A 25274-nucleotide genomic window follows, 5' to 3' on the forward strand; every position below is an offset into this window, starting at 1 on the left:
ACTGGGGATTGAGCCTGTGCAAGGCAAGCGCCTTCCTTATCCACTCTACAGCCTCTCCAGCTCTTTATTTTATTTTTATTTTTATTTTTATTTTTTGCTTTTTGGGTCACACCTGGCTCTGCACTCAGGAATTACCCCTGGTGGTGCTCAGGGGACCATATGGGATGCTGGGAAACGAACCCGGGTCGGCCGCGTGCAAGGCAAACGCCCTACCCGCTGTGCTATTGCTCCAGCCCCTCTTTATTTTATTTTTAAAGGGGCCACAGTCGATGGTGGTGCGGTGGTGGGGGGTCAGGGGGATGTGGATGGAGACCATGGCCCCTCCCACGATGCTCAGTCTGGAGACAGGGGCCTGGAGCTCGGAGCAAAGGCCTGCAAGTGCTGGGATCCACTAGAGCCAACGGCAGTGCCCAGGGGCCACAGAGCACCAGGGGTCAAACTCTGGCCGAGCAAGTGCCTTCCTGTTTAGAGCCGCATCCCCGGCCCCTTTTCAAAGTGCTCTTTTCAAAATCAGAAGGCAGGGGCCGGAAATGGCTCATGGCACGTGCTTGGCACGCATGAGATCTGGGGTTCACACCTGGCCCCGCACGGCCCCTGAGCACAGAGCTGGGAGTACCCCCCAGCGTCTCCAACTATAGTCCCCACACCAAGGAACCAGAACGCCCCCACCAAAAAAAAATAAACAGCAGGTGGCATCACATACTCCTCCTCTCATCCCATTGCTCATTGATTTCCTCGAGCGGGCACCAGTAACGTCTCCATTGTGAGACTTGTGGTTACTGTTTTTGGCACATCGAATACGCCACGGGGAGCTTGCCAGGCTCTGCCGTGTGGGTGAGGTAAGTCTCGGTAGCTTGCCGGGCTCTCCGAAAGGGACGGAGGAATCAAACCTGGGACAGCCGCCGTGCAAGGCAAAGGCCCTACCCGCTGTGCTATCACTCCAGCCCATTCTCCTCCTCTAAACCGTCTAACCACTCGCTCTCAGTGGTCCCGGGTCTTGGAATAAAATCCCACCACCCTGCTGCCCGGGCCGGGGGCCACCACTTCCCACTCTCAGTTCTGCTGGCTCCTCCTGCCACATGTACCAGAGGTTGCCCGCGGCTCGCCCACCCCCAGGACGGTTACACAAAGCCTGCCCAGCCCCCGCACCCAGGCCAGCCCCCCGCTCCCGAGGACTATGTGCGCACCTGCGCTTTGTTTGCCAGCCTCTCCTCCCCCGCCCAGGACAGAAGCTGTCACTCAGCGCACCACACTCAGCGCACTGCAAAGCGGGGGACAGAGGCCCCCCACTCCCGCCCCGTCGCCCTGCCCGCCCCGCCCCTACCTTCATCTCCTCCATCCAGTCCATGAGGTAGAGCAGGTCCTGGAACACCTTCTGCAGCTCCAGGTTGAGCAGCAGCCGCTCCCGCCGGGCGGCCACCATCTGCCGCAGGAAGTCCCAGAGCCGCGCCACGTTGTGCTGCCGCGCGGCGATGCGCTTGATGTCGTGGTAGCGCTCGGCGGCCAGCTCCGCGGCCACCGCGTCCACCGCCTGCACGCGGCCGCTGTAGGCCACGATGTCCGTCTCGATGGCCTCGTGCTTGCGCACAGCTGCCTCCACGGCTGCCAGCTCCAGCCCGAAGTTGTCCTGAGGCGGCGCAAGCAGGGGAGGTTGGGAAACCCCGGGGGAAGGCTCTGTGCACCCCACAGGCCCCGCCCCCAGGCCCCGCCCCCCAGTGCAAGACGCCCACTCCATGAGGGGCCCCTGACCCCAGCCTCCAGCTCTGGCCTCCAGCCCCAGTTCCTGGGGGTGTCCTGTGTCAGCTTCCCTTTCTGCAGGTCCCCCCCCTTGTTTCTTTTTTTTCTTTTCGGGTCACACCCAGCGATGCTCAGGGGTGACTCCTGGCTCTGCACTCAGGAATTACTCCTGGCGGCTCCTGGCAGACCCTATAGGATGCCCGGGATCGAACCCAGCCAGCCGCGTGCAAGGCGACCGCCCTACCCGCTGTGCTGTCACTCCGTGGGCCCCCCCAGTTCTACCTGGGACACGAGGCGCTGGTTCTCGCTGAGCCAGGTCTCCCGCATGGCGGCCTTGCGGTCGAAGCGGGCGGCCAGCTGCTCCAGCTTCTCCTGGCGGATGAGCTCTGTGCGCAGGGCCAGCTCGCGTTCATGCTCGGCTTTCTCCAACCGCTCCCAGGCCTGCGGGGCGGGCAGGGTTAGAGCGAGCGGCTGGGGGAGGCGGGGAGGTCCCGGGGAAGCTCGCTCTGGTGGGTCGGTGGAATGTGGCTGTTTCAGACACCCGTGATGCAAGAATGAGAAGCATGAAGCCTCGGGAAAATGACGTCAGTGTGTAAACGGGGACCTTGCTGGGGGCTGAGGCTGGGCCCCCCCCCCCAGGGCTGGTTTGGGGTGCAGGGCTGTAGGTCCGCAGACACTTGCATTCGTTTTATATAGTCTGGGAGAAGCTAGGAGGAAGGAACGTCAAGGGCCATGGAACATGGCGAGGGACTGGAGTTTCCAATTTTGTTCTCATAGGGCCACCCCCAGGGGCGTTCAGGGGGCCATGCGGGGCTGGGGATCAAACCCAGGGCCTCGCCGACAGGCAAGGCACGTGCTCTGCCACCTGAGCTGCAGCCTTGGCCTCTGCAGGTGGAAAGTCACGTGACTTTGGAGGAGGAGGAGGACGAGGACAGGTAGGGTGCCCCAAAGGGAGCTAAGGGGTCCGTCCGCATGGGGAGATGGTGCAGCCAACCAGGACGGGACCCAAGGGCGGGGTCCAGACCTTGTTGATGTCGGAGATGAGGCGGCCCTCGCGGGGCGTGTACACCTTCTGGTTGTTGGCGCGCAGCTTGCTCTGGATGGTGAACAGCAGCACCTCCAAGTTCCCTTTCTCCGTGAACCTGGGGCGGGGAGGGGCCGACGGTCACCAGACACCCAGCGACCTCCGTGGTTTTCCACACGGTGTGTCCTGGGTTGTTTTCCTCCTTCCTGAAGCAAAACACGCTCCGAGTATGACAATTAAAAAGTTCTGGCAAACCCAGAGAGTGATCGATCATTTGGAAACCTCGCAGGAAGGACCCAGTTTCTCACGGGCGACAACTTCATTTTTGTTCTCCGAGAAGACAGCATTCCGCCCATGAACTCACGGCCCGAGCCCTCAAGGTGGGGAGGTACCCGAGCGAGAGGGCTCTCACTCTTACCAACTTCCTCGTCGTACCCGGCAATGCTTAGGGGTTACTCCTGGCTCTGCACTCAGGAATTACTCCTGGCGGTGCTTGGGGACCATATGGGATGCTGGGGATCGAACCTAGGTCGGCTGTGTGCAAGGCAAACGCCCTCCCCGCTGTACGACCACTTTGGCCTCTACCTACTTCCTCTTTTCCAAGTGAAGAAACTGAGGCACAAAGAGGCCAATAAGTGGTTCAGTGCTTGATACCTGCCAATGGCAGAGCTGGTCGTAACACAGGTTTGGATCTGGTTGCTCGGCCCTTCACTCTCTGCTGTCTACTCACAACTGCCTATGTACCGGGCCACGGTCTAACCATGGTGGTGACCCGTGCGTTCAATCTTTCTACGCCTGTGGACTAGTGCTGCTGACGACCACTTCTCTAAATTCCTTCCCTCCACTTTTATTTTAGGTTTTTGGCCATACCCGGCAATCTCAGGGGTTACTCCTGGCTCCGTGCTGAAGGATCACTCCTACTGGAGCTCGGGAGAGATATGGGGTGCCAGGGATCAAACCCGGGTCAGCCACGTGCAAGGCCAGGGCCCTCCCCGCTGTGGCTCCTGCCCCTAAACTCCTCCTTCCCTCAGTTTCCCTGAGCCCCTGGCATGCCAATCAAGGCGCTCCTTCTGGAGGTTGTCCTGTGACCTTTCTTTCACAGAGTCCCTTGGAGTCCTTCCTCGAAGCCACGCTGTGTTCAGTGCCCTCAGGAGACTTTTCGAGCTCACAGGCACCCTTCCACTGGTTCCCCGGAACAGATGTTTTCTGGATAAATATGAGCTTAGGTGCTGGAACATTCTAACTCCCAAAAGCTCGATAATAGGAAAATACTGATGTATTAGCATCTAGTGTATGTATATAACTGCCTGCTGGCGGCTCCACCTCCAAACTCCGTTGGTGGCTAAAATAAATAATAAGCACCCGAGAGGGGCGGGCAACCAGCCACGTTCCTGTGCAGTCACTTGCGACATGGCCCAGTGGCCTGAGCTTGGACTGGACCCCTCTGATACCAGATCATTTTTTTCCCCAAAAGTAAAAGTCTTGGGCTGGACCAATAGTACAGCAGATATGCCGCTTGCTTCCCCACCCCTAAACCAGGCCTGATCCCCAGCACCCCAGAGTCCCTCCGGGGTGATCCCTGGGCACAAATCAAAAATAAAAATTTTAATTTAGGAAATATAACAGAGGAGAGAAACCCCATAGAGTTTGAAAAAAAAATTATACATCCCGAGCTCGGATGTAGGAGGCCCCAGTAAATCTATCTTTTCCTTTTATCTTTTTGTTTTTGCAGACAGGGACGAAACTCAAGGCTTCACACATACAAGGCTCTATCACCAAGCTCCCCCCGGCTCTGTGCCAGCAATCTTTTTGGCTTTTAGGCCATACCTGGTGGGGCTCAGTGCTTCCTCCTGGCTCTGTACTCAGGGATCAATCCTGGTGGGGCTGGGGAGACCACAGGTGGTGGCAGGGATTGAACCTGGTCAGCCACGTGCAAGGCAAGGGCCCTACCCTCTGCACTATCTCTCTGGCCCCATGAGTCAGTCATCTTTTGTTTTTTTTTTTGGGGGGGGGCCACACCTTGAGATGCTCTGGGATTACTCCTGGCTCTGTCTGTTCTTAGGGATCACTCCTGGCAGGCCTGAGGGACCATATGACATACCAGGGATTGAACTTGGGTCGGCCACATGCAAAGCAAGCGTCCTACATGCTGTACTGCTTCTCTGGCCCCAAGGACCAGTAATTTCATCTGTGTAGCTCATTCTGCTTCTAAAGAAGGCCTTCCTGGGGCCAGGGCAATAGTACAGTGGGTAGGGCATTTGCCTTGCATGAAGCCAACTCGGGTTCAATCCCTGGCATCCCGTATGTCCCTGAGCACCACCAGGAGTGATTCCTGAGTGCAGAGCCAGGAGTAACCCCTGAGCATCGCCGGTGTGACCCAAAAAGCAAAAAAAGAAAAAGAAAAAAAGAAGGCCTTCCTGAGTATGATGTAACAGTATGCAAATTATACCAATCAAAAAAAATTTAAATGAAAGATCAGCCATCACTAGTGAATTTCAAACCAATATATCTTCCAATAACCAATACTTTAAAAACACTGAGAATTCTAGCGTTCGGGGGGCAGGAATGATAGTAAAGCAGGTAGGGTGTTATGCTCAGGGAACCATATGGGATGCAGGGGATAGAACTCAGGTTGGCTGCGCGCAAGGTAAGCGCCTTACTCACTGTACCATCACTCAGGGCCCTGATTTGCTTTTTTAATGGGTAAGCATTTAAAACTTTTGTGGGGGCCTGAGAGACAGTACAGTGGAAAAGGTACTTGCCTTGCATGCACCTGACCTGGGTTTGATCCCTGGCACCCCACAGGATCCCTTGAGCCTGCCCTGTGCACCGCCAGGTGTGGCCTCAGAACAAAACTAAAGGGGCTCGAGCTATACTACAACAGGCTGGGTGTTTGCCCTGCACGTAGCCAACCTGGGTTCGATCCCCGGCATCCCATATGGTCCCCCAAGCACCGCCAGGAATCATTCCTGAGTGCAGAGCCAGGAGTAACCCCTGAGCATCGCCGGGTGTGATATCCCCGCTATATATATATACACAAAAAATTGTGTTGTTGTTGTTTGTTTTGGGAGCTGGGGCAACAGCTCAGGTTCTCATGTTTCTCATGTGTGAATTCTGGGTTCCATTTCTGGGATGGCACTGTCCCCCGCGCACAGCAGGGGGTGGCATCCCGAGCTGTGCTGTTGTTTTGGAACCACTCCTGGCGGTCTGCTCTGGGGAAATGAGTCTCCATCAGGGACTGCTCAGTTTCCGTCCGGACACGGGAGGGAAGGGCTGCCCTGGTCCAGGCTGCCCCGGGTGTGGGGGGTAGCACAGGGTGGGGGGGGTCAGCTGGGGGCACGTACTTGGGTGGCTTCTCCACGGTGCGGTAGGAGTTGAAGGACTGCAGCTGGTTCTGGACCCCGCTCAGGGAGTTGGCCAGCTGCCGGTCATTGAGGGTCACGATCGTCTGCTCGATCCACTGCAGCAGCTCGGAGGCCAGGGACTCGTACTTCTCCACCAGGCGCTCGGCCTCCATGGCGTGGTCCAGGACCTGCAAGGTGGCCACATAGGGGGCCGTGCCGCGGCACCCCTGCCCACCCCTGCTGACGGTGCCCGTCTCTGGCCTTCACGCAGACCGCCCGAGCCGCCGGGTACCTTGCCGATTCTTTTGCCTTCCACGGCCAGGGCTTTCATTTTGGAGAAGTAGTGGTAGTAGGTGGCCACGTAGGTGATGATGGATTTCTCATCCGGTTGGTCCACGTTCACATCTGAGAGACAGGCCCGTTCGGGTCAGAGAAAGCCGCCCCGACGCCCTCCCCGCTGCCTCCCGGCCACCCTCAGGCTGACGTCTCCTCAGCTCCCTTTAGAGTCAAGACAAGCCATAGATCGAAGGGGAAAGGAAAACCTTTCCCTTCCCAGGGAAAAATCCGGTCCCGGGAATGTGGAGACAGGAAGGCCTCTGAGAGCCCAGAGTCCAACCTTGTTTTTCCTCCCCTCCTTGAAACAAGCAGAGGATAAAAGCTAGCAGGCGCCTTGTCTCCCCAGGGGCCCCAGTCGAGGCCCTTGGGGAAGAAAAGGCAAGAAAAGGAAGTATCCGTCTGTCCGTCTGGGGCTGGATACCGTCTCGGTTGATTCAGGAACAGAGAGACAGGAAGTTCTGACTCCTCGTCCCCTCCCAGGGGTCTGGAGCAAAGGCCCCGGCAGTGGGCAAAGGCTGGGGCTCAGGGGCACCTCAGGGCACGGTCCTGGCACCTCAGTGCCCGAGTCCAGGGAAGCGAGGGTCCTGCCAGCCAAAGCAGCTTCTGCCACAAGGACCCTGCAATGCTGTGGGGACTTGAAATCCCCGTGTTCTCTGAATTCGGCCCCATTGCATTTGCTGTAGCCTGAGGGCACAGAGGCCCCCCAAGTCATGCTGAGAACCCCCTAACCAGTAGGGGTCACTGAAATGGCTCAGAACATTCCAGGACAGCAGCCCTAGGATTCTTCGCGCTGCGCTTTGCCACTGCTCCCTAAGGACCCTCGGGCAGGGCCGGCCGCCCCTGCTGCTCGCTCAGGTCTGTCATTCGGACCTGGAGGGCATCGACGGGGGGTACGGGCGGGATGGGAAACCGGGCGAAACAGTCAAGGCCTGGATCTACCCAGGAGCTGCAGGGGGAGCCTCCAGTGGGGCGATGCTGGGCCGTGGCGCCTCCTAGCCAGGAGGAAGGCCGGCTGCCCGGATGTGACCCCTGGGCAAGCCAGCCGGCCCTTCCACACCCCCATCCTCCCGCCCAGAAACTGAGGCTACTAATGAACCCGCTCCACGGCAGGGTGGGAGTCGGGAGCCAAGGACCGGATTCATCGAAGCAAGGTCAAACTCCAGGAGGCAAGGATGAGCCCTGAGGCAACAGGAGGGTCTCAAGACCCTGGGCCTGACCGGCGGGGTCAGCTGACATTAGGCCTGTGCCCGGGAGATTGCAATGTCCTGTGGCTTAATCCAGCCCTGGGAATGTGGAGACAGGGGGGCCTCGAGAGCCCCCACAGAGACCAATCTTTTCATTACAGATGAGTAAACTGAGGCACAGAGGCACCGAGACAGCGCAGAGCGGCTCTGTGCTGAGCCTTTGCGGGCACCTGCGCCCACGAGACAGCCTTTCCTCTGACGGTCCCGTTTATTTTATTTTTCGGAATGTCATCAAATTTATCCTTTTGCGAGTATTTGGAGGAGGTCTTTATACTTGGGCGACACATTGTGGTGCTCAGGGGACCAGCTGTAGTGCGAGGGATCAAAGCAGATGGGCTGTGTCGACGCCCAGTGCCCTGGCCCCTGGCACTATCTCTCCGGCCCCGAGTTTATGTTCTTCAGTGGGGCATGTTCACAAGCTTCCGCAGCCACTGTCACGCTTGTGCCAGAACATTCCATCCCCCAAGAAACCCTGTACTCGCTAGCAGCTACTCCCTTCTCCCCCCTGCAGCCCCCTGGGGCTGCTTTCCTTGCAGCTCTACCCACCTTCAGGATCCAGCAGTTTCGTGAGTCCCAGCTCCTTCTCGGCCACGTTGAAGGCATTCTGCAGGTTGTAGTGAGCGTTACACTTCTTCAGGGACTCAAAATCCAGCAGGTCTGGCCTGGGGGCAGGGGACAGAGGGGCCGGAAGCTTATGAGCGCCTCAAAAAAGGAAATGAGGGGGCTGGAGCAATAGTACTTTGGGCAGGGTCTTTGCCTTGCATGCGGCTGACCCGGGTTTGATTCCCAGCATCGCATATGGTCCCCTGAGCACCGCCAGGAGTAACTCCTGACTGCAGAGCCAGGAGTAACCCCTGAGCATCGCTGGGTATGACCCAAAAAGCAAAAAAATAAAATAAAATAAAAGCAAATGAAAGCCTTTTGCATCCTTATCCCTAAGTTATCAACCGTTCTTGGCCCAGCATGACAGAATGAGTGCCCACCCATGACCCACACACGCCTCCCCAGGGAAATGCGCACATTCGGGCTTGGGGTTGATGTGTAGAGTGTCTCACTGCTGTTTCTGTGTGTGTGTGCCTTGCACCCGCCCTATCTTCTCACCGGTGCTTGTGGACGATGGCGTTGAAGGCCAGCCCGTCCCTCCAGCTGGTGGTGAAGTTGTGCACATTGACATTGGGGTACCTGTAAACAGACCCCAGGAAAATCAGGGAGTAGGGCCAGAATGCTCTCGTGACCCACTTCTGGGTCGTGGGTATCCGTCCTTCAGTCCCCGGCCGGGGGCACCCCGACCTCCAGGGCCCCTCGCCGGGGGTCTCACCCTGCCGTCTTCATCTGGCACCAGAGCAGCAGGGCGTCCTTGGCTGACTTCTTCTCCTTGTTGTCTTCCGTCTCCACGCTGATGTCCTGGATCTAGGAGGGACAGAAGGAAGTGCCAGGCGTGAGCAGAAATACTTACGGGCACACAGCGGGAAGCGGGTGACGGGATGTGGCACGAAAGGAGGGGCAGAGCTCGGGGACTTTCCTTGGGGGGAGGGAGGTACCATGGAAGCCTGGGCCCAGGGGACCCAGGCCTGGCAGGACGGGGTGCAGGGTCAGGAGGAAGAGCCTGGAACGGGAGGGGCCCCCACAGGCGAGGAAGAGCAGGTGGGTGAGGAGGGACCATTTCCAGGGGTGTTTCCAAGGTGAAGGCGAAAGGGCTTGCTTTGGACGGGGTAGGGGGCGGAGGGGATGCTGAGGAGGCCACAGCGGGGCAGGGGTGGGGTCGGAGGGGGATGGCTTGGGTCTCTGCACCAAGTCCATGCTCGAGGCATACGGAGGAGCAGGAGACTCTTGACCGGCGGAAGGTGAGCAGGAATGTGGGCAGAGGTGTAGGCTAGGGACCACACCCCCATCTGTGAGGGGCAGTCTAGGAAACGCCCGTCTCTGGGGAGCCCCAGACGGTCGGTCCCCCGTGGGCGATGGAACCCCGACAGGCCGCGGGATACCTGCCCGGACACTTGAGATCCCCCCGCCCTGCTGTGCTGCCTGGACAGCATCCTCCTGAGATGACGATGCCCTAGAAGGTTCTGGAACCTTCCTCTGGCCCCAGGAGGAGCGAGCAGCCCCAAAGGGCGCTGGATTCCCTGGTACCTGGAATCGAAGGATGATGGTCCAGACCAGCCCGAGGGTGAGCCGGTGGTTCCCGTCCACGATGTCGTGGGAGCCCATGTTCTCCAGGTGCACCTTCTGCTCCTTCAGGAACTGCAGCGCCTTGTCCACGTTCTCCAGGCAGTGGATCCGCATGCGGCCCTTGGTGGGCTTGGGCTGTGGTGGGCCGGGGGGTCAGCAGAGCCTGGGACAAAGGGGGCTCCTCCCCCCCATCTCCTCCTCCACCTCCCTCGGGAGCACGGGGACAGCTGGGGCTGGGCCAAAGTTCACAGCCCGCAGCTGAGGCTGCAGCCGGGAGGCTCGGCAGATTAAGATTCCCATGGGAATTAGGTGCCCCCCAGCGTGGTGGCAAAAGGCACCGTTTTTCAATGGGGCCACTGTTCATGTCGCCAGGAAGCAGTGCTCCCGTTTAATCCGTCAGTCAGCCCGCGCGACCTCCCTGCAGGCTCTCGGATGCTGGCATCACCGGGGTCCCCAGGGGTGGTCCTGCCGCTTGTCTCCCCCCCCGAGCACAGTCCCCAGCTCACCAGTGTCTCTCCTGAGAGCACCTCGAGGAGCCTCAGGAGGTTCCGTCCATCCCGGAGGTCACTGTACAGGTCCCCCACGCGGCAAGTGACACGCGCCAGGTGCGAGTTCACCCACTTGGTGAAGGTTTTCTTCTGAACCGCTTCCCGCTCATCTGCCACAGGGACAGGGGGTCACTTCTGGCCCTCCGGGGCAGGGTAACCTGCTTCTAAACTCCAGGGGGTGGGGTTGGGGGCAGGGGACGGGGTGCCTGAGTGGCCAAAGTGGGTCCCAGGACACAAAGGGGAAGGAAGAGCCCTGACTTAAAAAGCTGGGGAGGGGGCTGGAGAGATCGTAGAGCGGGGAGGGCACTTGCCTTGCATGTGGCTGACCTGCATTCGATCCCCGGCAACCCATATGGTCCCCCCAAGCCCCCTGGAAGTGGTTCCCGAGCAAAGAGCCCCTGAGCATCACCAGGCATGGCCCACAAATAAACACAACGACAAAAGCTGGATGGGGGAAGGAATCTGGATACACCCATAGGTGAGGTAAAAGTAGAAATGATGGCTGGCGCTGGAGAGATAGCCCAGTGGGCAGGGCACTGGCCTTGCCGTGGACGTGGTCGACCTGGGTTCCATCCTCCGGACCCCTAAGCTTGCCAGGAGTGATCCCTGAGTGCAGAGCCAGCGTAAGCCCTGAGTACTGCCCCTGTGTCCCAACCCTCTCCGCACCCCCTCTCCCCCCCAAAAAAAAAACCCCAAAACAAGAACAAAAATGATGGGGCCCAGAAAGTGGCCTAAAGACTGGAGCGTAATCTCTGAGCATGCCAGGGGTGGCCCCCAAACAGAAAAAGAACCAGAAGGAGAGAAGGAAGGGGACCTTGGGAAGGAAGGATGGGAGAAACGGGCACCAGTGGCGGTGCCAGAGGGACGGGTGAACCGCTGCTCTTAACCAACCTAACCAGCACCTCGCCTTCCTCCTCTGTAAAATGGGCCCATTACTTTCACCTCCGATGGGTCATCACATTCACGAGGAGACGCCGGGCACGCTCTCGCCCGGAGGAGCCGGGCAGCCGGGCCGGGGGAGCCGGAGCAGAGTGGAGGGCGCGGGCTTAAGTCCCAGCAACGGCTCCACCAGTGGTCGTTAGGTGGGCTCAGAGGACGTGGCTGGACAGCACAGCGGCCAGGGGCGCCTGAGTCAGTGCCCCTGAGGAATTTAAAGGGGCGCTGTGCAGCTCTGCTAGGGTGAGTTTGTTCAATGGGCAGCAAGGGGGTCCAGGACAGGACCCCCGCGTTGTGACTCTGAGAAGCTGGGGAGGTCGGGCGCACGACCCCAGAAACACGGGACCAAGCCCCACTGCCTCGTCTCAGCGACACGGTGCCCAGGGGGTCCCCGAGCGGAAGTGCAAGTGAACTGGGTTCCAAGTGCCTGCGAGAGAGAGGGCTGGGGCACAGGCCTGGGAACTCTAGCGGGCGGGCTCCCTAGAGGAGGCGGGTGGCGGGACCGAGTCCAAGAGGCCAGGCCTGAAGCGTCACTTTGCACCTCAGCAGCGTCTCAGAAACCGAAAAGACTCATCCCCTTAATCTCACATTCCTCGGCACCTCACCCAGCAGACACCTCGACACGCCCTTGTCTCCTGCCTGCCTTTCCCCTGCCAGCCTGCGGCTGTGGGGGGCCTCGCCCTGCCCAGGGCACCTGTGCCCGTGTCTCCTCCTGGCCGGGCCGGGGATCACCCCGACAGCCCTGATGCCAGGGGCCCTGGGTGAGGCCACCTGGGCACACAGGCAGCATGGAAGGAGGCACGGCACAGCGAGGAGGAAAAAAAAAAACACCCAAAGGCACGCACTGGAAACGAAGGGTGACTCCCCCGGGTGCCGGCACCATCCGTGCCCGCCCCAAGACGGCGCCTTCCAGAAAGACGTGGGGGTCGGGGTGCCCGGTGAGCACACGCCTGCTCAGACAGACCCGAGCCTGTCCGCGCTGACTCTGGCTGCCACCGCCTTGGTTTCCACACACTGCCACCCGCTCTCACTCACACCCACTCAGAGACCTGCAACAGCACAAACAACGCCCAGGTCCCGGCTCCGGCTCCCGCTCGCCGCTCCTTCCCGCCCCACGTCTAACCTCGCCCGGACCCCCGGGACAGACGCCCCGCCAGGGCCCACTGCACTGGGGGGCACACAGACACACACAACACACTCGCACACACGCACACGCATTCACACGCTCTCACACTCATACGCTCACACAGACACACACTCACATGCATACATATGAATTCTCACACACTCACAGACACAGTCATACAAGCACACACATACAAATGCAATCATGCTCACACACATACAAATGCACTCACACGCATCCACATACACTCACATACACTCTCACAGACATACACACACTCACACACATATACAAACGCACTCACACGCATCCACATACACTCTCACAGACATACACACACTCACACATATACAAATGCACTCACACGCATCCACATACTCTCACATACACTCTCACAGACATACACACTCACACACATATACAAACGCACTCACACGCATCCACATACGCTCACATACTCTCACAGACATACACACACTCACACACATATACAAACGCACTCACACACATATACAAACGCACTCACACGCATCCACACACTCACACTCACACAGACACACAAACACTCACACACACACATGAAAACACACTCTGTAACACACAGACGCACACACTCTGAGACACCCACATCACACATACAAATGTATTCACACTCCAAGACACACACATACATACAAACACACACACAGACACAAACGCACACATTTACACAAACATACAAACGCACACACCTTCACACTGACTTACAAACGCACTCACACTTTCCCAGACATACCAACGCACTGACACGCACACCCCCCCCACTGACCCGGAGACACAGACGCTCACGGGGACACCCTCGCCCGCACACACTTGGGCTCCGGGGCCGTCGGCGCGGCCGGGCCGGTCAGTCCCCGCTGCTGCGGGCGGGCGGGCCGCGTGCGGGGCCGCTGGACGCCGGGGCCGGCGCTCACCTTGGAGCTGCTTGAAGCGTCCTTCGAGCACGCTGGCGTACTGCGCGGGGTTGATGAAGGCGGCGGGCGAGAGCAGCAGCCCCCCGGGGTTCTGCGCCCCCTCCACGGCCTCGTAGTACAGCTCGCTGGCCCCGTTGAGGCCGGGCCCGTGCGCCCTGCCCACTCCGTTCGCGCTCCCGTTCATGGTGCCGCCGCTACGGCGCCCGGGGCCCAGCGCCCATGTGCGCGCGGCGGGCGGGCGGCTCGTGCCCCGGCGGCGGGGCGCGGGGGGCGCGGGGGGCGCGGGGGGCGCGGGCAGGCCGGGGACGCGGGAGCGGCGGCCGCACACCTGGAGCGCCAGCAGCAGCCGAGGCGCCCGCGCCAGACAAACAGGTCGGACGGGGGAGGGCGGGAGGGGAGGCGGGGCCGGCCGCGGGGGGCAGGGCCAGGCCCCAGGGGCGCGGCGAGCCGCCGGCGCCGGACCTGCCCGCCCGGCCCCGAGTGGTCTTCGGAGTGAGTAGCGGGGACCCCCTCGCAGAGAGGGAGAGGGGCCCGGCGCAAACGGCGGCTTCCCCAGAGGGGCGTGGCGTGACCCGGAGGGACCCCGGTGGGGGGCAGGGGGGCCCTGGGAACTTCCGTCGGGATGTGCCTTTGATCCCGGCGCACGGAGGTAGGACCGCTGGGAGGTGCCTCCGCCTCTTTATCTGGTCCCTTTATCCGCCTCCCGTCCTCATCCTTCCCTAGAGTTCAGGCTCCCGCCCTGCCCCGGGCTCTCCAGACTCCTACTGGCCCCCAGGGGACCCTCATGGGGACATCTGCCAGATTCCCTTCCCACCCCTCCCTGGTGAGGCCGCACAGCCCCTGGCCCTCTCCCACCTTCCCGCCTTCCTCCCCAGCCTGCTTGGCGCCCAGAGGCCAGCTGCAGGGCTGAGCCCCTCTTCGGGGCAGCAGGCTGGGCCTTGGCTGGTGGGGAGAGAGGCCGGCAGGACACCGGAGGCCTTTCCCCAAGGATGCCCACAGGCCCCAGGCCCCGCTCCTGTCTCCCCAGAAGACAGGCCCGACCCGGGCAGAGGGGCTGTGGAGGGAGCCCAGGAAGCTGTGCTCACCCCACGGCAGGAAGGGGGTCCTCAGGGTGGGCTGCACAGAATCCCCTAGAAAGCTTTCAAAAATACTCGCTTTGGGGACTACAGGGACAGTGTAGTGGATAGGGCGCTTGCCTTGCACACAGCTGACCCACGTTTGATGGAGGCATCCCAGACGGTCCCCCAAGCACCACTGGAGTGATTGCTGAGCACGGAGCCAGGGGTCACCCCTGAGCATTGCCAGGAGTGGCCCACAAAGCAAACCAAAGCAAACCAATAAAATCCTGGCTTCCGGGGGGCAGGGAGAGAGACCCTATGCTGAGCTGAGGCTTTGAGGCAGAGTCCCACCCCCCCGCCCCACCCCCCACACACACACCAAGTTCAATCCCTGGCACTCCCTGGAGTGACTGGAGCTCTGAGCCAGGAGCAGCCCCTGAGCCCTGCTGAGCGTGGCCCAAAAACCAAACTGCAGTGCAAAAACTCTCACTTCTGGACCGTGTGGCTACAGTAAGTGGCGGCAGGGCAGCTTGGAAACCGGGTTGCTAAAGCCTTCCTTGGCTGAGCAGGGGGGAAATGGGCAGATTCAAGAACCGCCAGGCGGCCCAACAGCCCAGGCTGGGGACAGCCCGTCACCAGACGGAGGCCCTGTGACCGCTCCCGCTGGGCTGGGCTGGAGGAGGCCCTCAGATGCATGTGGAAGAGATGGGCGTGGGATGGAGGCGGGGAAGCCAGCACCCGTGGGTGGCCTGGGGGGGTGCGTGGGTGACTCAGCCCCACGCCAGCAGTGGTGTCAGGTGGCAGCCCGTTGCCATGGCAACCCCTCCGGAAAAAGGGAACGTGGGGAGGCCCGTCAGACGGGTTTGTTTGTGCTGGGAGTCACTGGAGGGGAGAGCCCAGGCCGCGGGCGAGGGCCGGGCAGGGGCGAGGGCAGGCGGGGAGCGAAGCCTGGGACACACCAGCGGGGCGGCCGAGGAGGCCAGCCCAGGGTGGAGGGAACTGCTTCAGGGAACAGGTAGATGAAAGAAGGGGCGGCCCTCCGGCAGGTGGAAGGAACAGGTGGGGGGAGAGGGCCAACAGGTGCGGGGAGGACAGTGGCAGTCAAGGGAGACGCGATGAAAAGGCAAGGCGGGGCGGGCGGTGGACAGGGGCGGGACAGTGACTCAGGGACAGGCAGTCAGCTGAGCAGGTGGTGACCTAGAGCTGGGGAACAGGGCCAGGGGTGGGGTAGGTCGGGTCCCCTTGTGTGAGACGCCGCTCTCCTGGGCGTCCTCAGCCTGTCCCCCGTACCCCCGCACCTCACCTGCCAGAGCCTTGATTCGAGACCTCTCAAAGAGGCGGGCCGAGCTGCTGTCATTGTCCCAGTCGGAGTCGGGCAGGTCCCAGCGGTTGTTGATGTCGCTGTACTGGCCCTGGATCTCCAAGCTGTCGAAGTCGGTGGGCGAGAGCGCGCTGCTCATGGTGGCGAGGGGCCTCCTGCGCCTGCAAAGGGGAGGGTGGTGGCTGAGGGGCGCCTGGGCCCCCGGTGCCCCGCCAGCCCCCACTCTCCACCCCCCACCCCTCTGCCCCGATCCCCTCTTGGGTTCCCTCGAGTCAAAGCTTGGGGCAGGGGCTTTATCCACGATGGCGGAGCGAAGGCCCAAGGGCACAGCCCCCAGCAGGAAGGCAGCCAGGGCGCAGGGCGCAGGGCGGGGCCAGCTGGGCTGTCGCTGTGTCTGCGGGGGCCAGGCCCCCACGTGCAAAGGAGCTTTCATGGTGACGCAGGAAGAGGTGTGTGTGGTATGTGGGCGTGTGGTGTGGTGTATGTGTGTGGTGTGTAGTGTGTGTGGTGCATGTGTGTGTGTGTGGTGTGGGGGGGGGTTGTGGGGAGTGTATGGTGTGTATGTGGGGGGGGTGGTGTGGAGGGTGTGTGTGTGGTATGTGTGTGGGGTGTGGGATGTGTGTGTGGGGTGTGTGTATGGTGTGGTGTGTGTGTGTGTGTGTGTGGGGAGGGTGCCCAGGCAGTCGGGAGTAGCAGCCAGATTCTTCCCCGCCCCCGCTTCACACCAGGCCCTGAGCCCTCACCCCTCTTGTGTGTGTTTTCAAAGGTGTACTTTGGGGGGGGGCTTCAGTTTTTTGTTGTCTTGGTATGTGGGGAGCACACCCAGTATGTGCTCAGGGATCACCCCTGGCAGTGCCCTGGGGGACATACATAGTGTCAGGGATCGAACCCAGGTCAGGTGTGTGCAAGGCACACGCCTTTACCTTATGTCCTGTCTCTCGCCCTCCCTGGAGATGCGTCCCTCGCCGCCACCCCAAAGCGGCAGCACCCACTGTCGCCCCATCTCATAGGTGAGGGAGCCTCAGTTCAAGCTCACACAGCAGGGGTGGTCCCCTTTCTGAGGGGACTGAGGGGGGCAGACTCTTCGCTGCTACATCCCGGCACAGCCTCCAGCACTCAGAGCTGTCCCCACCCAGAGATCAGCACCCGCAACTCCCTTCCGGAGCCCGGCGGGGCCGGCCGCACCGCGAGTGTGCGTCAGCATCCCGGAGCCCAACGCAAACAAACAACTCAAAACTAACAGACGCGCTTAGATTAGCTGCGAGGGGTTAAAAGCAAAACCACCCCCACTGTCCAAAGTTCTCTGCAGTGATTTCAGCACTGCGTGGCCACTGGAGGGGGCTGGGGCTGTCGCTTCACCAAGAGCCACCCATTCCGGGTCTCCCTCTGCCCAGCCCTTCAGTTCCTTGCACCGCCTCTGAGGGTCAGGCCAGGATGGGGGTGTGTGTGGGGGGGGGGTCTCTGGTTCCGGAGGGGCCATCGAGAAGCTGGTGTGGTGGCAGAAGGCAGGGACGGGAGTGAAGGATGTGCTCCCGCGGGCCCACAGAGGCGGATGGTGGCTTCTGTCTAACTGGTTCCATGAACCGTGGCCCATCCTAAGGCCTGGATCCCCTGCCCCTCCCCTTTTTCCCAAAGAGGAACAGTCTGGGCGGGGACTGCCCCCCCCAACCCCAAGGGAGGGAGCTCAGGTCCAAGCTCCTGTGGGGTTTTCATTCTCGCCCCCCTCTCCACACACACACACACACACACACACACAGAAAAGGGAGCTGGATTTGCGCTCGCTTTAGAGTCCCCTTCTTTCAAATTCATCACGTCCCCTCATCCCTGAGAGATCCTTTCGATTTGCTGTGTAAATATTTATGTAAAAATAAATTCTAGGGCAGAGTTGAGTCACCCTGAGCAAAGGGTGCCGTGGGCAGGTGTGACCTGCGCTGGAGACACACACACACACACACACACACACACACACACACACACACACACACACACACACACACACACACCATCCCAGCAGCTGCTGGTGGAAGCAGCTGGGGACCCCAGAGCCAACGTGGTCCGTGTGGCGGAGGATCCTTCCTGGCAGCCCTGTTCACCCTTAAGAACCTCCGAAGTTTCTGAGCGGGGAAACTTCTGGCCCTCCCCTCCCACCACCTCCGCGCCAAATGGCCTCTCTCTGCCTGACCTTCCGTTCCCGTGACCCCCTACTCCTGTTAGCAAAAACCCGCAAAAACCAGCACCTGGGACTGTTTCATTTGATCTCTAATTACTTAAAAATTAAAAGTTTGCATTTCATGCGCAGGTCTCTTTTTTGGGGGGCCAGGGGCAGGAAGGGCTGTTGGGGCCACATCTGACGATGCTCAGGGGCTAGTCCTGACTCTGTGCTCAGGAGGGCCCCCCACCCCCCTACTGGTGCTTGGGGGACCACAGGTGACGCTGTGGATTTGAACCGGGGCTGGCTGCATGTGAGGCAAAAAGCTGTAGCCCGCTGTGCCATCTCCTTGGCCTCAGATCCAGGCTGTCCGTGTCTCTCTAGACCCCTCCAGCCCCTTCTGCTCCTTCCCCATCAGACGAACCTCTATTCGCCTGACTCCAAATGCCTCTGAGGTTTCCAAACCCGGGTCTCCGGTCTTTGTGCTCCATGAAAAAAGCTGAAAGTGAAAGTAGCGGACAGCCTGGGACATCCCTGGAAGCAGTAAGGTTTGGGCTTTGCTTCGGTGCCCCAGTTTGGTCCCGACACCCCAGATCTTGCAGGGGCAGGGGCTGCAAGGGTCCATCTCACCCAGGAGGTACAGCTCAGAGATTATAGGGCTTCCTGAGGAGCCCTCTAATCGGGGGAGACAGCACGGAGCCAGGGCGGCCTCTTCTCCCAAATAACATTTCAGCCACATAAATGTTCCTCTGACCAAGTTGAGCTGGTACTGCCCGGGCTGTGTGGCCTGAGCTGCTGAAGTGGCAGCATACAGATGAGGAGCAAGAATGCAGTAACGGGGCTGGAGTGATAGCACAGCAGGTAGGGCGCTTGCCTTGCACGCGGCCGACCCGGGTTTGATCCCCAGCATCCCATATGGTCCCCTGAGTACCACCAGGGGTAATTCCTGAGTGCAGAGCCAGGAGTGACCCCTGTGCATCGCTGGGTGTGACCCAAAAAGCAAAAAAAAAGAAAAGAAAAGAATGCAGTAACGGGGCTGACAGCACAGCGGGCAGGGCGCCGGCCTCGCACGCAGCCGTCCCGGGTTCAATTCCCAGCATCCCGTATGGTCCCCCAGTCACCGCCAGGAATGATCCCTGAGTGCAGAGCCAGGAGTAAGCCGTGAGCACTGCCAGGTGTGGTCCCCAAGCAAAGACAGATAGATGGAGATACGTGCAAAATGTTGAAAAATTAAAAAAAAAAATAAGTGCAGTCGTGTCCGTAGGCCCACACGCCCCAGGCCCGCCATGCTCGGGTGCAAGGGGCAGATTCCCAAGCTCTGGCAATAGACCCGTGATTTCCGGGGTGCCCAGGAAGCGGTGCTCAGGTGCCACCTGTGTGCCTCTGAGGTTTGCTTCTCAAGCCTCCGGGCTCTCCCGTCCGCCGCCACCTGCAGACCCCTGTCCTTTTTCTCCCTGAGTTTCCCAGCCTAGGTTCCTGCCTGGTTTCTTTGGGCTGCATCCCTCCCCTCTGCTCCGGGTCACCGTCCCCACGGGGCCCCTGTCCTCCAGCTCCCGGCACCTGCTTGTCTCTCTCTAGTCTGGAGACGTGTTAGCCTGATCCTCCCCAAGTGGTTCCTGAACTCAGGCCCCAGGGCAGCTAATCCCCATCACAGTGTCCCCAGCTTGGTCCCCTCACCTTCTTCCCAGCCACTGACCTGCAGCCAGGCCCACGTTGCTGCCACTGCTTAGGCCGGAGCGAAGCCAACTGCCCAGCTCGTTCCCCGCCCGAGCGCCTCCGAACCGGCATGTACAGCTCAAAATCCTGTCCCCCGGGGGCTCGCGGCTGCCTTGTACCCCAACTCCTCCTCCTGCCACATCCGGCTCCTGATTAATTCTTTACCGCCTTCAGAGAGAGTTGACGTTCCCCGCTCTGTGCTCCCCCAGCCCTTCCGCAAGCAGCTTTCACTGCCGCCCTCCAGTTGAAGGATTATATTTGCTGTTCGCGCAGGGGCTGTGTCTCACTCAGGGTTCCAGCCTCGCCCACGGGGTATTCAATACAGGGATCTCCACTAACCGGACTAGAACTTTTTTTTTTTCTTTTTGGGTTTTGGGCCACACCCAGCAGTGCTCAGGGTTTACTCCTGGCTCTGTGCTCAGGGATCACTCCCAGTGGGTTCAGGGAACCAGATGGGGTGCTGGGGAATCGGGCCCAAGTTGGCTGCATGCAAGGCTGGCCCCCTACCAGCTGTACTATCACTCTGGCCCAAGCGAGAACTTTTTTTTTAATTTCCTCCATTGAGGGTTAGGGAGAAACTAAAGGAAAGAATGTAAATGGGCTGGAAAAGAGCCAGGGAGCTTAGTTCTGGGTTAGAGCACTTGCTTTGCCTGCGTGAGGCCCTGGCATTGTATAAATAAAGAAGTAGGGAGGGGTAGAAGAGAAACTCATCAGTGGGAGTCCTTGGGGGGCTGGGCACTCCCCATAGTTCCAGATCAACGCTGGCGCAATCGTACAGCAGGTCAGATGCTTGCATTGCGCTTGGCCCTCCAGGTTCAACTCCGAACACCACACATGGGCCCTGAGCCCTGCTACGTACACATGATCCCTGGGCACAGCTGGATGTGGCCTCAAAACAAATGAGCAAAAGTTCAGGATGGAGATTCTCAAACTTCCATGCATCATGGTCACCCACTGGTCACTGCGCTCAGCCTCCAGACTGTTGGGGCCTGGGGATCTGCATTTCCAACCTGTTTCTACACACACACACACACACACACACACACACACACACACACACACACACACACACACCTGCCTCAGGCCCCAGGGAACCATCCTTGGAGGGGTACCGAGGGGGCACAGTGGTGGCCCAAAGGTCCAGAAACAACTTGGAACATCTGAGAAAAGCCAAAGTTTCTGGGGGAACAGGGGGCCTGAGGTTGCTCCAGGCTAAACTCAAATAGAACTTGGCCTCACGAGGAGCCAGAAGCTTCTGGCGATGAGAGAGGAAATGAAGATGGAGTGGGACGCAGATCTGAGGAGACAGGCAGGGCGGCTGCCCCGACGCAGGCGGCTCACAGATGCACGGAAGGAGGATATGGCGAGGGTGGCGCTCTGGGGAGGCAGAGCCAGCAAATGACAGGCCATGAATAATAGATGAGGAGGGGGGACTTGGGCAGAGGCAAAGTCTTCCCGGACTCCGAGCGAGTGAGCGTGAGGGGACAGGAAGCGAAATGAAAGGAAAAAGAAATCAGAGAAACTCAGCACCTAGGAGGGCTCCGGAGGAAGCTGGGGAACGGCTGCTAACCGGGCAGGCGGGCGAGCTCTTGCCAGGAACCTGGGCTGGGGGCTGAGCGTGGGGATGCACGTGTCTCAGTGCCTCCCCTGCCACCCTCCTCCCCCAAGCCTGTGGGTTCCATGAGTCCCCCAGGAGCAAGTCTAAGCTCCCCATTAGCTTCTTTCCCCCCGTGATTGTGGGCTCCTGGGGAAGGTACCAAGAGGTTGCCCGGCCCCTCCAGCCAACACGCAGACTTGGAACTCAGGCTGCTCCCTGTACCTTCAAGGAAAACTGGTTTGTGGATCCCCTGCCCGTGCCTGACCAGACCAGCTCCCCAGCGCCAGAGCTGTGGCTGCGCCCCAAAAGGGGAAGAGCCGCTGGGAAACAACTATAAAGCGAGCCGGCACGCAGCAGGTTAGGACAGGGGCGAGCCTGCAGCCGGGCGGCGGGCAGGCCATGCCAGGGGGCTCCGTGGGGTGGTGCCAGCCAGAGTGGATGGCTAAAGGCGGTTGGGCTGGAGTTGGCACACTCCAGAGAGGGGGCCCTGGCCAGGATCCCCCGGCTGGGGACCCTTCGCCCCACAATGCCCTCTCTGGATACCGCCCCCGCCCCGCCCCGCCAACCGGTGTGCTCCTTCTCCCGGTTCCCGTGTCGCCGGCACTCCAGCCAGTCGTGTCCGCTCCTCACGCGCAGCCAGGGTGCATAAAGGAGGGCAGCGAGCAGCCCCCCAGCTCGGCTGGGCCGGGAGCCCCCTGCAGGCTCCGGCTCGCCGCCGCGCGGCCGCAGCACCTGGCCGGCGGGTCCCTTGCAGCCGCGGCGACGCGAACAGCCAGCGCTGTCACACACGCCGCCAACCCCGGCGACCGTCCCCGAGCGCGCTTGTCAGCCCCAACTCTTCCAGACTCTTCTCCCGGCTCGGGAAGGGCCGGCGCCGTCCCAGCCGGGCCCCCCGCGGCCCGCACGCCGTTCCCCGGGGCCGGGGGTCGCCGGGGGCCCGCTGAGCCCCCCTCGGCCCCCGCCGCCCGCGGGGCCCGGCGCCCCCCCGCCGCCCGTCGGCTCCCGGGGCGCCCCCGCCCCCGCCGCCCGCACGCGGCCGCACAAAGCGCGCCGCCCGCCGGCCCGGACAAAGCGGGCCCCGGCGCCGGCACCTACCTGGGCGCGGAGCGCCGGCCCGGGACGCACCGGTTGTCGCCGCGCCCGCAGCCCGGCCGCGAGGGGCGGTTGCGGGCGGCGGCGGCGGGTGGCCCGGCGGCGGCGGGGCTGGCGGCGGGCGGCGGCGGGCGCTGTCACGGGGCGCGAGCGGCGCGGGGGGCGCGCGGGGCCGGCGGCGGCGGGGCGCGTGGCGGCGCGCGGGCGCGAGCGGCGGGACTGCGGCGGCGGCGGCGGGAGGACAATAGCCTCCCCCTGCCGCAGGCCGCCGGCTCCCGCGGGAGGCCCGGGACCATCTGGAGCCCGCGGCCCCGCAGGGCTCGGGGCGGGGCCCCAGCCACCCCCTCCCCACCCGGCGCCATGGCAACCGAAGCCCCCCTCGGGTCTCCCCCAGAGACCCCCCCCACCCCCCGCTTTGGCCCCAGCCCGGGGTCGCTGACCTTCCCCGGGGCGGACGCGGCGGCTCCCGAGTCCCCCATCACCTTCCCTGGGGGTGCTCCCCCCCGCTCCCCGAGCGCCTTCCGGTCCTTGCCGGCTCCCGGGTCACCCCCGGGCGGTCTGGCTCCCCGCCTGCGGCTGGCTGGCGGGGTCCGGGCTCGGGGTCTCGGCGACTTGCACACTCCCGTCTGCCCCTACGCAGCTTTCGGTCCCAAATCTGAGACCCCGGGACGCGCACCCGGGGCTCGCACTCACCGCCCAGGAGGTTCCCGGTGTGCGGCCTCTGTTCGCCTTTTCAAATCTTCCTCTCGGGGCTCCTCCGGCCCATGTCCCTTCAAGCATGTCCCTCGTGCAGTCGCGCTCTCTCGCGTCGTCCTCCGGGCTGCCAGGCCGGCTGCGGTTCCCAGAGGGGCTCCATGGCACACGCGGTGGCGCTTCGCCTTCTTGCAGATGAGAGGCTGGGAACCGTGTTCCTGCAGCTCCGCGCAGCTCCTTCTCCGCGCCTCTCATTTATCAACCCGGAGAATTCAGCCTACTCACTGTCTTAAGGGGGAGTGGGGGTGGGGAGGGACATTTCTAGGCCTGGCACCGCTAGGTTGCTCCTTGGTGCCTCCCCAACCAGAGGGGTCTGAGCTCTCGGCTGGGTCGTCCCCCACGTGAACTGCAATGTTTGGGAGAGGAAGGGCCGGTCCCCAAATAATAACAAAGTTAGAGTGCTGGGGTGGGTGCTAAAAGTGCATCATGGCATGTGACAGCCCCGCCCCCACCCCTATGCCAGCGCCCGGAGGAAGGTTCTGTTCTTCCAGACGAGAAAACTAAGCGGCGAGGTGAGCTGGTGAGAACAGATTGGCATTGGAAATTCAGCGGCGCTGCATTGCCCTGAAGATGTGGGTTGGCTTGTCCCTGGGAAATGCCTGTCCTGACCTCTGACCTCCAAGCCACTTCGGGAAGACTGGCCTTTGCTGAAAGGTCACAGTTTGGTTGCTTTATGCGTAGTGGAATTTCCAGATTTTGCTTCTTGCTGAAAGGTTTGCATATGGAAACAAATATATAGTTACAGAGTTGGAGTGTTTTCCAGATAGGATTTTGGGAAGGTGAAATTCTTTGTGTCAGTCCCCTGGTGGAAACATTTCCAAGTTAGAAAACAAAAAGTTCTGCTACAGTACTATGGTAGCTGTAGCATCTCACCTCCCTGGCTTCAGTTTGCCAAGTCTGTAAAATGGGCTGGAGTGGTGGCAGGGCTCAGCGTGGTACACTGCGAGATGACCCTGAATTCTCTGCACCTCACCATGTGCCATGATTCAGGCCCTTTCCACTGATTTTTAAAGCCACCCCCTCTGGCAATGGAATCAGGCACGAGGGCCGACCGAGTTCTTTCCTCCACAAGGAGACACTTTGGGATGGTACATTAAAAGGGATGAGAATCAGAGGAGTTTCGAGGGAAGCACAACCCCCCACCTGGTGCCACTGTACTGGTTTGGGAAGCTTGCGTCTTAACCACAGCCCCTGAGATTATGACCCAATCAGAAGACAAGGATCTTGGAGTTTAGGATTAGCATGAGATTAATGGTATTGGGGGCTGGAGAGATAGCACAGCGGGTAGAGTGTTTGCCTTGCACGCGGCCGACCTGGGTTCAAATCCCAGCATCCCATATGGTCCCCTGAGCAAGGCCAGGGGTAATTCCTGAGTGCAGAGCCAGGAGTAACCCCTGTGCATCGCCAGGTATGACCCAAAAAGCAAAAAAAAAAAAAAAAGATTAATGGTATCAGGCCAGATTGATAGTACAAGCGGGTAGGGCGTTTGCCTTGCACTTGACCAATCTGGGTTCGATCCCCGGCATCCCCTATGGTCCCCCAAGCACCGCCAGGAGTAATTCCTGAGTGCAGAGCCAAGAGTCACCCCTGAGCATCACTGGGTGTGACCCAAAAAGCAGAAAAAAATAAAGGTTAATGATATCTTTACTAGAGTGGTTTCCCGTTTTCAGCATTTCCTAATTCTTCCCAAAGGCTTGTAAGGTAAATATGAACACATGAACACCAGGCATCTAAGAGAATGTCCAAGTTCATACTGAAGATACCACGTCTGTCTGTCTGTCTGTCTGTCTCTTAATCAGATCCTTTATTTATTTATTTTTGGTTTTGGGTCATACCTGGCAATGCTCAGGGGTTACCCCTGGCTCTGCACGCAGAATTACTTGTGACAGTGCTCGGGGTGCCATATGGGATGTGGGGGATTGAACCCAGATCAACTGTGTGCAAAGCAAACACCCTCCCTGCTGTTCTCTTGCTCGCCCCCCCACCCCCAAGTCTCTCTCTTGATTCCTCACCTTTCCCTCCTGCTGGAGATGCCAATAGCAAAGAGGTTCAAGGCGTCACTTTGGGGCTTAAAGCCGTTTCCCCGCCTACTAGTCCTTGACCTTGGGCTTAGTTTCCCTGGGATTCTGTGACTTAACTTCCCCAGGATCCTGTTTCTTCACATGCGAAGT

At 60.6% G+C, this 25274-nt stretch overlaps 1 protein-coding gene across 3 annotated transcripts in view; it reads right to left on the bottom strand.

The window, feature by feature from the left end:
* The window catches only part of SPTBN2 (spectrin beta, non-erythrocytic 2), a 38976-nt gene extending 15526 nt beyond the window's left edge, over positions 1–23450 (bottom strand). The window contains exons 1-12 of one of the 3 annotated variants that reach the window (XM_055143884.1): positions 23044–23450; positions 15779–15957; positions 10361–10512; positions 9816–9989; positions 9004–9095; positions 8787–8867; positions 8232–8347; positions 6398–6510; positions 6106–6293; positions 2762–2879; positions 2020–2178; positions 1325–1627 (exon numbers count right to left, since the gene is read on the bottom strand). In XM_055143884.1, coding sequence (XP_054999859.1) covers positions 1325–1627; positions 2020–2178; positions 2762–2879; positions 6106–6293; positions 6398–6510; positions 8232–8347; positions 8787–8867; positions 9004–9095; positions 9816–9989; positions 10361–10512; positions 15779–15935 — 1653 coding nt within the window. In that variant the 5' untranslated portion in view covers positions 15936–15957; positions 23044–23450. Of the gene's footprint in view, positions 1–1324; positions 1628–2019; positions 2179–2761; positions 2880–6105; positions 6294–6397; positions 6511–8231; positions 8348–8786; positions 8868–9003; positions 9096–9815; positions 9990–10360; positions 10513–15778; positions 15958–22353; positions 22477–23043 lie in introns of those variants that run through there. The other 2 variants (XM_055143886.1, XM_055143885.1) reach the window with 2 other exon arrangements.
* Positions 23451–25274: the final 1824 nt, after the last annotated feature.

The sequence above is a fragment of the Sorex araneus genome, chromosome 6, assembly GCF_027595985.1.
Source record: "Sorex araneus isolate mSorAra2 chromosome 6, mSorAra2.pri, whole genome shotgun sequence".
NCBI classification, from domain to species: domain Eukaryota; kingdom Metazoa; phylum Chordata; class Mammalia; order Eulipotyphla; family Soricidae; genus Sorex; species Sorex araneus.